The 14,660-nt window shown below is 45.5% G+C and overlaps 1 protein-coding gene across 4 annotated transcripts in view; it reads right to left on the bottom strand.

The window, feature by feature from the left end:
• The window catches only part of DCP2 (decapping mRNA 2), a 42,896-nt gene that overhangs the window by 4,338 nt on the left and 23,898 nt on the right, over positions 1-14,660 (bottom strand). For 3 of the 4 annotated variants that reach the window (XM_070076008.2, XM_070076009.2, XM_089334798.1), the window contains 6 exons: positions 9,905-10,057; positions 9,672-9,784; positions 9,466-9,573; positions 7,299-7,434; positions 3,652-3,762; positions 1,741-1,792 (listed from right to left, as the gene is read on the bottom strand). In XM_070076008.2, coding sequence (XP_069932109.1) covers positions 1,741-1,792; positions 3,652-3,762; positions 7,299-7,434; positions 9,466-9,573; positions 9,672-9,784; positions 9,905-10,057 — 673 coding nt within the window. The remainder of the gene's footprint in view (positions 1-1,740; positions 1,793-3,651; positions 3,763-7,298; positions 7,435-9,465; positions 9,574-9,671; positions 9,785-9,904; positions 10,058-14,660) is intronic. The other variant, XR_016235032.1, reaches the window with a different exon arrangement.

Genomic DNA, 14,660 nt, shown 5'->3' with positions numbered 1-14,660 from the left:
AACTTTTAAGATCTTTGACATTCCCTTGCTTGCAAAATGGACATAAACATTAGTGCCCATTTTCATATTTTCTGCCAACATTAATGGAGGCTTCCTGGCAGATCAACTGAAGAGACTGCAAACACTAGTTTCCCTAACGACTCTGAAGTCCCCCAGCTGTCTGTGTGACTCCTCCTCATGGCCAGCTGGCTGTAGGCTCCGAGTTAAACTGACTCTTAGGTAACTGCTTTTCAAGCCACGCAGCCCTACCACCCAAGGTGGCCAGAGAAAGTCCAGCCAAAGGACTTCCCGGGCCGACACTGAGGTGACGCAGCTTAGGCTGCCATCAATGCCGGGTCCTGTTTCGGAGCACAGGGTTTGAGTCCGGGCTGTCCCACTTCCAGTCCAGCTCCATGTTAACAGGCCTGGGAACAGCAAAAGTACTTGGAACTCTGCACCCATGTGGGAGATCCAGATGGAATTCCTGACTCCTGGCTTTGGCCTGATCCAGCCCAGACCATCATGGCCATTCGGGGAAAGAACCAACTGACGGAAGGGGTATGTGTGTGTGTGTCTGCGTCTGCCTGTCACTGTGTGTCTGTGCGTGTCTGCCTGTCACTGTGCCAAACATCAGACCGCACTCTCATGACCATTCCCACTACTCTGTGTGTGTGTGTGTGTGTGCACTCGCGTGTCCGTGCCTGCGTGCCTGTCACAGTGCCAAACATCAGACCGCACTCTGATGGCTGCTCCCACAGCTTCACGGCGAACCTGAGCTGTCCACAGCAGGGTGAACGCATGTCTCTTAGAAAAGCGTTCACCTTGCTTAAAACGACACTGTTTATAAAGAATATGAAATACGATAGTCTTTCATTCTTAGACTTCACTCTAGGAAGGCCGTGATGGTGAGCAAATGCTTATGTACCACACGGGAATCTCATACAAACTAAAATAGCACCCGTACTTCCAAATGACATCCACTAAACCGTATTACCTAGCCGCTTTCTACATTCGTTAGGGTTAGTTTCCAATCAGGCAACACAGCTTCCTTCCAGAACGGAGGATGAGAAACTGCAAGCGTGCTTTTCACAAAGTGTCCTCGATGGCCCCGCGGAGATCTGACCGCGAGGAGCGCCCACGTGAGGAAGCTGCGGGGAGGTCTGAGCGCCCCTCGTACGTGGAGCAGAGAAGGACGCTTTCTCACCCTATGACACTTGGCCCTCTCCACTCTCTCTAACCCCTAAGCAAAGGTCCATCCATCCACAACACGCACGCCAAGGCCAAAGCTTGATATTTACAAAAGAGATAGCACAGGAAACTCTGTCACAGTTCATCACTCACTGCACTGAAATCAAATAAAGGCAAAGACAATCCACATCTCACAAGACAGATTTTTTTTTTTCTGACAGGCAGAGTGGACAGTGAGAGAGACAGAGAGAAAGGTCTTCCTTTTGCCGTTGGTTCACCCCCCAATGGCCACCGCGGCCAGCACGCTGTGGCCGGCGCACCGCGCTGATCCAATGGCAGAAGCCAGGAGCTTCTCCTGGTCTCCCATGGGGTGCAGGGCCCAAGTACTTGGGCCATCCTCCACTGCACTCCCTGGCCACAGCAGAGAGCTGGCCTCGAAGAGGGGCAACCGGGACAGAACCGGCGCCCCGACCGGGACTAGAACCCGGTGTGCCAGCGCCGCAAGGCGGAGAATTAGCCCAGTGAGCCGCAGTGCCGGCCACAAGACAGATTTTAAACAAAACAATGACTTGCCTGTTTCAAAGTTATCCTGAAGTTTCCGTGGATGCAGCTTCTTTTCACATTTCTATTTAAAAAACACAAACACATACACTCATGCAACACGGTCTCCAGTGACTTCACTTACGAAAAATCAGGAGATATGTATCTAATTTCTCAGGTAGAAAATCAGGCCAGGAATATAATCACCATCCCCATTCTCTCACTGTTGCTTTTCTTTGCTTGTATTCACTTTTTATTAAGCCTAAACCGTGTTTAGTTCTTCACTACATGTGGATCATAGAAACATCAGAAGAACTAACTTATTTATTCTACTTCTCACCTCAAACTTAATTACCATTATTTGATAGAGTTTTTTTTTTTTTTCCTATGAAGATGTACATAAATGCATTTTCAAATACTTGGGCTACTTTTAAATGGAATTATATGTTACATGGTACTTTTCTTGTAACCCTTTTTAAATGTAATAGAATGTGATCAAATTCCTTTTAAAATAAATACACATCTATATCATCATGTTTACTGACTTCATGGGAGTCTCTGTGTCAGATCTATGATACTGCACTTAATACGATCTAGGACATTTAGATTGTTCCCATATTTTCATTATTATAAAAAAGAGGATGAATACTATTTAAATTCCTTTTCTAGGAAATGAGCCAAGTACTTTCTCAAGCTTTTCATAAAGCCGAACCACCCCGCAGCAGTGACACCCATTGCTCGTCGTCACGTGTTGCCAGCCCACCCAGGAGGAGGCCCGGGTACTATCAACCTTTTCATCTTTGCATGTCCCTGGGGGAAAAGTGGTACTTGTTCTAATTTATATTCTTGGACTACACACATGGTTTAACAACCGTCACATTTATCACAGTCACTTTCACTTTTGTAATCTTATAAATGTTCATATACTTGCTCTCCATCCATTTTCTTTTATAAAAACTTTTTAATGTGTTCAAGTTTTTCTACACAAATTTTACCATCTAGATTTTGTAAAGACCCCTCTCAAAATCCACTATGATTCTGACTGGTACTAAATCAAATTCATCTATTGCACAATACTATTATTTAAGGAATTGGATTTTATCACAAGCCTCTTCCATCGCACAATACTATCATTTAAAGAAGTGGATTTCATCACAAGCCTCTTCCATCGCACAATACTGTTACTTAAGGAAGTGGATTTCATCACAAGCCTGCTGGTCATCTGCTGAGAGGGCCTCCTCTGTTCTCGTCCCTTTCACCAGATGAGAGTGCTAGAAAAGGCCAAGTGGTCCGACAGGACGTGGCTGTTACTCACACAGTCGCTGCAACAGAACCCAGGGAACTCAGGTAAAATATGCTGGGACAAATCTGAAACTGCTAGTATCACTTGCTCTTAAAAAAATGGAAAATGGGTGACGCTACACTGAGAAATCTAACATGCGTGACAGCAATCTAGTTAGGAACAACTCTGGAACACAGACTAAATAAAAGAAGGACAGAAATCCCTTCAAAGTTCTGTTACTTGACGCACAGCTCGTGTTTTATTTTAAATTTTCTAAACTCTAGGAGGAAACAAGACACATTGTAAAGTTACCCCAAACTGTCAGCTTAATTAAAATGAAATTATTTAGAAAAACATACACAGAACAATATCCAGTGAATTACTGTAGAGAACACGTTTGAGTGTCTATTGTTTTCACGGAGTTAATAGCCACATAAAAAACAAACATTAGCTATGCAAATCAATCAGTGTCACAAGCCTGTAATTTAAAGTGGCCGAAGATTTTTAGTGTGTGAACTATGCATAATTTAGTTCCACAAAAATCCTATCAAAAGACCCACAAAAACAAGAACAAAGCAAGTTACGTCCACGTGCCCTGACGGTGCCCCTTCTCCACTGAGAAGCCTGACACAGCCCACGCTGCCAGGGAGCTGCACACTCACCGTCAAGGGGCTCTGCTGCTTGGCGGGCTGGCTGTGGGCCCCGTTGGTCCTTCTCTTTGGATTAGGTGAGTCCTGATACTGTTTTCTGCCATTTCCCCTCGAACTTGGATTCTGTTTTTTCAGTAAGAAGAAGCAAAATGTTAACAGTGCAACAGCACAAAGCAAACCCCTGCAATAGGCTGGGCTGGCTGCACAAGGATCAGCAAAGAGATTCCAGGGCTACCGTCCTGGCGTGTGTGGCTCTGTCCTGCACCAGTGCGGCTGTCCCTCCGCCCCCACGCCCGCGCCCGCACATGGCCTCCACCCCAGGCAGGATGTGCACCCACCCCCAGCACCATGCAGACACTGCAGCAGGCAAACACCGCTCCATCTTGCCCCAGGGGCTCCGTCCAGACCCCTGTGGTCCATGCCTACCACCCAGTAACCTCACCTCCAACCTGCTACCTGGGACAAAGACACAGTTCAGAAAAGGGGAGGGGTAAAACAACTCAGCAAGTGTCCACTAAACCCTCACACATCACATCCACAGGAGGTAGCAATAAAGCAGGACTCCTGTAAGGGTACGAAACAGCGACGCTCCCAATCTTACTTCCAATCTACTTAGAGATCTTGTTTGTAAGCCAAAAATGGGAGACAAATATATCAGTTTCACCTTTTGCGTGTTCTGTCTTGTTTTTGTTTTCTAAGAAACTAAAACAGCATTTGTGAAGGGAGAAAGTTTGGAAAACCACCATGACCATCAGGGAACCCCTCCGTGAGGGACTCTGGGGCACACTGCTCCTGGAGCAAGGGACAGGCGCGGACAGCAAGCTGCTCATCAGCAGTAAGCCTTGCCAAGGGATTAATCTCATCTTATAAAACAGTCATTACTGCTCCTTTTGAAATCTGGGCCATTATGCTTAAATTCAGACATGAAACCCTCACTTGCCATAGTTTAAATCTTGCTATTTTATTAACATAAACTAATTTTCCACAGAAAAAAATACCTGACGCTGGGGAAGGCATCTGGCCCAGCAGTTTAGACTGCACTATCAGAATGCCTGAGTCGGAGTCCTGGCTCTGACTCCTGACGCTCACTTCCTGTTAATGGGTTAGCTGGGAGACAACGGTGATGTCTTGAGGAGTCGGGTCCCTGCAAATCACCTGGGAGATGCGGACTGGGTTCCAGGATCCTGGCTTCGGCCTGGCCCAGCTCCTGCTATTGTAGGCATTTAGGTGGTGAACCAGCAGATGAAGATATCTGTCCATTTCTCGTTGAAATAAAATTAAGGATTTTTTAAAATCTATGTTTAGGGGCAGGTGTTGTGGCACAGCAAGTTGAGTCACACTTGGGATACATGCATCCCATATTGGAGAGCTGGAGAGCTTGGGTTTAAGTCCACTGTCTGCTTTCAATCTACCTTCCTGCCAAGGCACAAGCTGAGAGGCAGCAGGTAATAGCTCAAGCTACTTGTGTTCCTGCTACCCATGTGGGGACCCAGATGGAGTTCCTAGCTCCTCACTATGACCTGACCCTGGCCCAGCCCCAGCAACTGTGAGCATCTGAGAAGTAAAGTTCCCTGTTGCTCTCTTTCAAATAAACATTAAAAAAAAAAAAAAGCGGAGGCCAGCATTGTGGCTTGACGCTGGCATCCCATATGGGCACCAGCATCAGTTTGTGTCCTGGCTATTCCACTTCTGATCCAGCTCCCTGCTAATGGATTGGGCAAAGCTACAGCAGAAGGTCCAAGTGTTTGGCCCCTGTTAGGAAGATGAGAGATCTGGATGACGCTCCTGGCCCCGCCTTTGGCCTGGCCCAGTGCTGACCACTGCAGCCATATAGGAAGTGCACCAGCAGATGGAAGCTTGCTCTCTCTGTCACTCCAACTCTTTCAAATAAATAAATAAATAAATCTTTAAAAAAAATTTTAAGTTTACCTTTAAACATCAATCTCTATTTCAAATATTTAGTTTTTATTTAATTTCTTTGAAAGGCAGAGAAAGATCTCTGATCTACTGCTTCACTCCCCAAATGCTAACAGCCAGGGCTAGGCTAGAACAGAGCTGGGAGCCAGGAACTCAATTAGCAGGGACCCAACCACTTAAGCCACATGGGCTGCCTCCCAGAGGGCATATGAGTAGGAAGCTGGGATGGGAATATAAAGGGGAGCGAGGACTCAAACCCAGGCACCACCAAGCAGGATGTGGAGTCAAGGCCAGCCCCAGATCACACAATGTTCTAAACTTTACTATATCCTTAGAGTCTTGAAAAGGCAGTTACTTAAAAGAACTGATAAAACAGTATAAATAAAATAAGAACTTTTAAAAATATATATACAATAAAATGTGTTTATCTGCATTCCTTCTACCTATACAGCTGTTGTGTCAACTGCCTAATTGTAATCAACACCCTAATTAAATAGACCAAGGCTGTCACAAACTTGTCACCAGACCCTTTTACAATCCGTTTCATTCTGCTCTTCCCGGGAGTTACTTTTACTGCAGCACACTGTGTGTAAAATTTCCCACGTCAACACAGCATGGATAACTCAGCAGCAGTGAGCAGTCACACGCCACGCCAATGCCGACCGTTCACTTCCCAGATGGACAAGCCCCGGCCAGCTTTACTTCAGCTGTCATGAACTTGCCACTCCAGTTACCTCCTGTTTTCTCCCATTTTATGGACTGTCTTTTCACTCATTCGGACTGTGCTTCTCTAAGCACAACAGTTTCTAATTTTGACAAACCTGGTCTATTTTTTACTTATTTGAAAGAGAGTGAAAGTGAAAGTGAAAGAGAGAGAGAGTATGTGTCAGAGAGAGAGAGAGAGAGATCAATCCATCTTGCATCTGCTGGTTCACTCCCCAAGTGGCTCCAAGGGCCAGGGCTGGGCCAAGCAGAAGCCAGGTGCTTCATTCCGGTCTCCCACATGGGTGCAGGGGCTCAATCTTTCGCTGCTTTTCTCAGACCATTAGTAGAGAACTGGACTGGAAGTGGAGTAGTCAGGAGATGAATCCACACCCATATGGGATGCTGGCGTCGCAGCTGACACCTTAACCCACTGGGCCAGAACACCAGTCCGTATTATTTTTTAAAAGAAAAATTGAACAAATACTGGCAGCCAAATGGATGGCTAAGACAAAAGGACATGCACGCCAAGTATTGCCAACAAAGGGGGAACACCCAGAGCTCTACATTTTGCACAGGACATGAATCACTTAAAACACTGTGCATGGATACACGGAGGAACAGGCAACAACTGGCAATAATCCCAAGTGCCACGAGTGTGGCAGGCTAACTGTGGCACCATCACACACTAGGACACAATACTGAAAATGCTATTTTACAATAAATGGTGACTTTCCTTTATGTGAACAGAAACACAAAAAGGCCCTATTTATCTTAATTTGGAAGATCATTTTCTTTTTGAGCTTTGTTTTTAAATGAACCTTTCACTGGCAGCATGTATACACCAAGTTAGCCCCTAAGTCCTCTCACTACACTATATTCATTGTACCAAAGCTGCAAGGTTAAGGGTCAGTCAGCACCCAGAACCCTGGATCAACACTCAGAGCCGGGTGACAATTAACAGGCAACTCCTCAGTTGCGAGTGAATACAGAGCCAAAGTATCTACATTTCCCAAACATTCTAAACGTGCTGCACTCACCTTGGCTTTCAAGAGGTCTGAGAGCTCGGGCTGACCGCTGTGTGGCCTCTGGGGCAGGGGCTGCCGGGGCCTGACCCACTGGTCCCCAGGAGAGCCCTCGGGAAACAGCTGCTGACTGGGGCGGAACCTGGTTCGACTACATGAAGATTTTAAAAACAAAAGTCAGGAAAAAATGTTTCCACTTACAGTTTCTTTTTCTTTTTTTTTTTTTTTGACAGGCAGAGTGGACAGTGAGAGAGAGAGAGACAGACAGAGAGAAAGGTCTTCCTTTTGCCGTTGGTTCACCCCCCAATGGCCGCGGCTGGCGCACCGTGCTGATCTGATGGCAGGAGCCAGGTACTTCTCCTGGTCTCCCATGGGGTGCAGGGCCCAAGCACCTGGGCCATCCTCCACTGCACTCCCTGGCCACAGCAGAGAGCTGGCCTGGAAGAGGGGCAACCGGGACAGAATCCGGCGCCCCGACCGGGACTAGAACCCGGTGTGCCGGCGCCACAAGGCGGAGGATTAGCCTAGTAAACCGAGGCACGGGCCCTTTTTCTCTTTTTATTTATTTTCAGTTTATTTGAAAGGCAGAGTGAGAGAGAGAAAGAGAGAAAGGGAAGAGACAGAGACAGAAATCTCCCATCACTGGTTTCACTCTTAGATGCCCTAAAAGGCTGGGGATGGGGCAGGAAGCCCAGAACACCATCTAGGTCTCACTTGTGGGTGGCAAGGACCCAAGTACTTGAGCATCACTCGCTGCCTCCCAGGGTGTGCGCTAGCAGCAAAGTGGGACTGGGAGTGGAGCTGGGACCGGGACCACGCTCTGATATGGAGCATGCATATCCCAAGAAGTATCCTAACTGCTGTGCCAAATACCTGCTCCCACTCACAGCTCTTTCCACACCATGACAGCTGATCTTCCAGACGATATATTTCACATTCTTACTTATCATCTAACTAGCTCCCCTGCTGGAGAGCAAGCCCCATAAGGCAGAGTCCTGTCTACTTTGTCCCCTGTCCTATCCCCAGCTCTCTGGAGTGACTAGCACTAACCACTTCTTGAATGAATTAACAACCCGTAATTTTTCATCCTGGATTCTAAATTATCTGTAACACCCCCTCACCGTAAGTCAGGGGTGAGGAGCATCATTCCACAGGACACACGAGGCCCACGGAATCACTTGGTCTGGCCCTGCCAAGGCATACACAGGTGAGACTCAAAATTCAATACACAGCAGGCTCATTCTGTGTGCCACATAAATGTTACAAGTACCCAACAGGCCCTTGGCAGAAACAGGTTCCTCTTCCCTGCTAAATGATTAGCCTTAAATATCTTAAAAAAGGTTAAGTCTCCTCCTGCAGGGTGGGTATCCATATGGGCGCCAATCTGAGTCCCAGATGCTCCACTTCTGATCCAGCTGTCTGTCAATGCGCCTGGGAAAGAAGATGACCCAAGTGCTTGGAAGCCTTTATCCACGTGGGGTATCCAAAGGAAGATCCTGGCTACTGGCCTCAGGTCGGCCCAGCTCCAGTTGCTGCAGCCGGCAGCAAAACAGCAGCAAAACACCACAGCAAATACAGGAACTTTAGGGGTGGGCCTCTGGCCCAGTGCTTGAGACACCACATGAGACACCCAGAGCCCGTGTCTGCTTCAGATTCCAGCTTCTTGCTGACACATACCCTGGAAGACAGCAGTGAGGGCTCAAGTATTGGGTCCCTGCAATCCATGTGGGAGATCTAGACTGAAATCCCAGGAGAAAAAACGAATCACATCTCTGCTAACTTTAAAAGCAAAACTGCTAACTGTATTTTTTTTAAATATACCAGAAGGTCAAAATTTCATGAATTTACTTTTTTTAAAAATGTATTTATGTATTTGAAAGTCAGAGTTAGAATGCGAGAGACAAAGGGAGACAGTGAGATCTTCCACCCGTTGGTTCTCTTCCCAGGTGGCTGTCAACGTCTGGGGCTGGGCTAGACCAAAGCCAAGACCTTCATCCAGTTCTCCCACATGGGTGGCCGGGGCCATTCTCCATTGCTTTTCCCAGGCATATTAGCAGGGAGCTGGTTCAGAAGTGGAGCAACCAGGACAAGAACCAGCACCCACATGGTATGCCAGTGTCACACGTGGAAGCTTTAACCCCTCCCTACACCACTAAGCCATCCCATGAATTTACTTCTTTACCTCAATTTTTCCACTGTGGGTTTAGCTGGTGTGCTGCCGGCTGAGGAGAATCCATTGTCACTGTCTGAAGAATCACCAAATCGTCGAGAAAGCCAGTCCCTTAATGGCCTATGGAAACATTAACAATTCAGTTTTAAAACATTGGCTCTAGGTAACAACTACCCAAATCATGAAGGATACTCCTCTATTTCAGGAGATAAACACACCTGATAAAGGGAATAGCCATAAAAAACTTGTTAGGAGCCAAACCAAGTTTGGACTTTGGGGTCATATCATTTCTGTGACAGGGCAACTTCTCAATGGAGAACCACTCAATGTTCTGAAAGACAGAAGCAAATAATCCATTGTTACTTAACAAGAAGTTTCTAGAAGAAACTCTCTAATTCATTCAAATCTGACAGTGTCTAGCAATCTGAAAATACTCTCAACTGTTACATACCCGAATTTCTCTTCTGGTTTTTGGGTTAAACTTTGTGTCTTTAGGAATTCCTGGAATGATGTACAAACGAGCAAGCTGGTCGTTGATTCGAAGTTCAATGTAATCATCCTTACAAATATAGTCTTTGATATCAAAGCCAGTTTCTTCAAAGACCTGTTAATAACAATTTGAATCAAATTATCAGTTTTAGCTGTTAGACCTCCAATTTGATAAAACTTACTTCAAAGACAACAATTCAGAAATACCCAGGAAATGAAAAGCATGAAAAAACACTAAGCGGGAGTGTGGGGTTGGGGGGAGGCAGCGCTGTGGCCTAGCAGATGAAGCTGAGTCCCAGCTGCTCCACTTCCAATCCAGCTCTCTACTATGGCCTGGGAAAGCAAAAGAGGGACCAAGTCCTTGGGCCCCTGCACCCACATGGAAGACCCAGAAGAAGCTCCTGGCTTCGGATCTGTGCAGTTCCAGCTGTTACGGCCATCTGGAGAGTAAACCAGCAGACTGAAGATCTCTTTCTTTCTGCCTCTGCCTCTCTGTAACTCTGTCTCTCAAATAAATAAATAAATCTTAAAAGAAAAAAAGTTCCATGCCTGAAATACTCTCATGGGCTTTTCAGCCAGATCCGAGTGCCTTTAGGGCTGATTCTGAGGCCAGAGTGCTATTTAGGACATCTGCCATTCTATGAGTCTGCTGAGTATCTCACTTCCCATGTTGGATCACTCTCCCCTTTATTTATTCTATCGGTTAGTGTTAGCAGATACTAGACTTGTTTATGTGCTCCCTTTGACTCTTAGTCCTTTCATTATGATCAATTGTGAACTGAAATTGATCACTTGGAATAGTGAGATGGCATTGGCACATGCCACCTTGATGGGATTGAATTGGAATCCCCTAGTATGTTTCCAACTCTACCATTTGGGGCAAGTCAGCTTGAGCATGCCCCAAATTATACATCTCTTCCCTCTCTTATTCCCACTTTTATGTTTAACAGGGATCACATTTCAGTTAATTTTCAACACTTAAGAATAACTGTGTGATAATTACAGAATTAAACCAGTCATATTAAGTAGAACAGACAAAAAAAAAATACTATGAGGGATAATGTATTAAGTTGTCCATTAGCAGTCAGGGCTATGCTGATCAAGTCACCATTTCTCATAGTGTCCATGAAAAGCCCATGAGAGTATTTCAGGCATGGAAAGCCAAGACACTCTGGCAAAAAGATCTCTGTGAGTGAGATCCCAGTGGAAAGAACAGGTCTTCAAAGAGGGAGGTGCCTTTCTCTGAAGGGAGGAGAGAACCTCCACTTTGACTATGACCTTGTCTAAACAAGATAAGAGTCGGAGAACTCAAGGGGCTTCCATAGCCTTGGAAACTCATAACGGGTGCATAGGGAGATTACTGATGCCATAAACAGGAGTGTCAATTTGTAAAGTCAACAACAGGAGTCACCGTGCACTTACTCCTCATGTAGGATCTCTGTCCTTAATGTGCTGTACACTGAGGCTTAATGCTATAACGAGTACTCAAACAGTATATTTCACTTTGTGTTTCTATGGGGGTGCAAACTGTTGAAATCTTTACTTAATGTACACTAAACTGATCTTCTGTTAAAAAAAAAAAAAAAAAGAAAAGAAAAGAAACTATCAATTCCCAACTTGACTCTCACTGGGATTAAACATGACAATAGGTCTGATCTGATTTCATCATCATTTAAAAAAAAATCATCTATTATTTTTCACTTTATGTTTCTGTGTGGGAACAAACTGTTGAAATCCTTACTTAAGGTATACTAAGCTGATCTTCTGTATACTAAGATAATCGAAAATGAATCTTGATGTGAATGGAAGGGGAGAGGGAGTGGGAAAGGGGAGGGTGGTGGGTGGGAGGGACGGTATGGGGGGGAAAGCCATTGTAACCCATGAGACGTACTTTGGAAATTTATATTCATTAAATAAAAGATAAAAAAAAAAAAAAAAGTTATTAAAAAAAAAAAAAAAAAAAACTAAGCAGGGGGGTCAGAGGCCCCCAGGGGGCAGCCCAAGCTCTGTCGCTCCTGGACTGGAAAATCCTTTCCAAATCAGAACCTGAATTTCCCCATTTGCAGGTGGCAAGCAACGTAGATCACTTGGGACTACAGTGATTCTAGTCACAAAATCCACAATCTTATACATATTCCAAGCTACAAACTAAAAACTGCCTTCCACATACACAACTACTTTTCAAATATGTGAAAACTGATTTGCAATTAACACCCATTTAAACGCACAGCTACAACCATGTTAGTGTAGTTGTGTGGTACAGAAGGGGAGGGGCTGTGTGATCAAAATTCAATATAAGTGACAATGAGCAAACTGGACTAACAATTTCCAAACTGCCTTTCCTTGACAGTAAGCACCTCAAGGGCTAGGAGGAATGTCAGGCATTAATTACACATCCCGGTCAGAGAAGCCAGACCTAACCTGATTAACCCACTGGGCTTCAGTTACAAAATAAGAAACTACCCATCTATTATTTTAGCTTTAAAATTATTTTTGTAAAGATTTATTTATTTGAAAGACAGTTACAGAGTAAGAGGGAGAGATCTTTCATCTGCTGGTTCACTCCTCAAATGACTCCAATAGCCAGGGCTGGGCCAGGCCAATCCCAGGAGCCAGGAGTTTCTTCTGGGTCTCCCACCTGAATGCAAGCGCCCAAGCACTTAGGACATCTTCCAATGCCTTTCCAGGCACATTAGCAGGGAGATGGACCAGAAGTGAGGCAGCTCAGACAAGAACCAGGGCCCATATAGGATTGCTGGCATCCCAGGCAGCAGTTTACCCTCTACACCACAACGCTGGCCCCCAAATTCTCCTTCTTTAAACACTTGTATTATTGTCAGCCTTTCCCCACCTCACTTCCAGAGTCTAAATGGCTTTACATGCTCAGTGGCTGAAAACCACTATGGGTCTGTGATGGTGCAGTTCCCCCTGCCTGGTCAGTGGGGCAGGAGGCAGAGGAACGAGGACACCACATGGACCCATCACCGTGTACCTGTCCACCTTCCTCAGCGAAGGCGGCCTCAGCCCCTCCCCGCATCTCATGGCCCAGACTGAAGCTCCTGCACGCTGTCACCACTTCTCTATTCTAGGTATGCTGGGCCTTTTGTTCTTAATTTTAAAAAGTATGTGAGTATAAACATGCTCACTTGAAAACTGTTTTGTAATACATGGAATTCACAAATTGCATGAAATTTTAACCTTAGCTGCTGGACCTCCAGGTCATTAAAATTGCTGCAAAGACAAAGGCTTACAAAAGGAAAGCAGATTTACGCCTTTTGGAAATGACAGGTTGGGTGCAGAAGTACCTGTGTGGTATTCTGAGAAATTATTTTATCTCCAGTTTCTTTTCACCTACAGCTCGCACTGCAGAGAAACCGCTGATATTCCAACACAGCCAACTCCACATCTTTCCCAGAATAAAACTGTGAAGGCTCAATGACAGAACATTCCTGGTTTCCCACTTCCCTCAAGCTTGATACTGATGCTCACCCGACAACGTACTTCAACTGCCAACCCCGTGGATGAGTCCCACGACTCAGGTGTGTTATCTGCGCATCCCTTGGGAGCAACATCCAGACTTCTCAGTTCTCCTTTTTCTTGAAACAAGGTCTAAGTCACTACTTGGGTCAGAGCTTTCAAAACTCCTGATCAATATACCAACACTATGGAGACTGGTTTACATAAAAGTTCACACACCACTGATACGGGCTCTTGTTTTTCTTGATCAAAGCAGAGTCAAAAAAGAAGACATAAACTCACCATATATCCACCTCTAGAACATGTTAAAAATGCTTAAGTAGCAGCTGGCGCCGCGGCTCACTAGGCTAATCCTCCGCCTTGCGGCGCCGGCACCCCGGGTTCCAGTCCCGGTCGGGGTGCCGGATTCTGTCCTGGTTGCCCCTCTTCCAGGCCAGTTCTCTGCTGTGGCCCGGGAGTGCAGTGGAGGATGGCCCAGGTGCTTGGGCCCTGCACCCCACTGGAGACCAGGAAAAGCACCTAGCTCCTGGCTCCTGCCATCGGATCAGCGCGGTGCGCCGGCCGCAGCGCGCCGGCAGCGGCAGCCATTGGAGGGTGAACCAACGGCAAAAGGAAGACCTTTCTCTCTGTCTCTCTCTCTCACTGTCCACTCTGCCTGTCAAAAAAATAAATAAATAAAAAATAAATAAATAAATAAATAAAAATAAAAATGCTTAAGTAGCAAGAAAACAAGTAAATCAACTTTAAAATGGGGCAGGCATCTGGTGCAGTAGTTAAGCTACTGCTTGCAATGCCCACACCACATATGAGTGCCTGGATTTCAGTCCCAACACCACTTCCAATACAGCTTCCTGCTAATGCACACCCTGGGTGGCAGCAGGTAATGGCTTAAGTACTTGGGTCTCTGGGAGACTAGGCTGGAGTTCCAGGCTCCTGGCTTCAGCCTGGTTGTTGCTGGCATTTGAGGAGTAAACCAGCAAATAGAAGATTATCTCTCTGACTTTCAAATTAAAAACAAAGTGTTCTTTTAATGTGCAGTAAGAAAATGGGTACTTACCAAAAGGGGATATTCAAATAACCAATAAGAACATGACAAAGTGCTCAATTATCATTTAACTTCAAGAAACCACAACTTAAAAATCTACCATAATATACATTCCAATCAGAAAAGCTAAAAAATAAATTTTTTTTAATTGATAACTTGGTATTATAGGCCAGAAGGTGGCTCAAGCAGAACTCTC

Source organism: Oryctolagus cuniculus, chromosome 6, assembly GCF_051225735.1.
Source record: "Oryctolagus cuniculus isolate XC-2025 breed Fujian yellow rabbit chromosome 6, ASM5122573v1, whole genome shotgun sequence".
In the NCBI taxonomy this organism is placed as follows: domain Eukaryota; kingdom Metazoa; phylum Chordata; class Mammalia; order Lagomorpha; family Leporidae; genus Oryctolagus; species Oryctolagus cuniculus.
The sequence above is the reverse complement of the archived record's forward strand: the minus strand, read 5'-3'. Positions and strand labels throughout refer to the sequence as shown.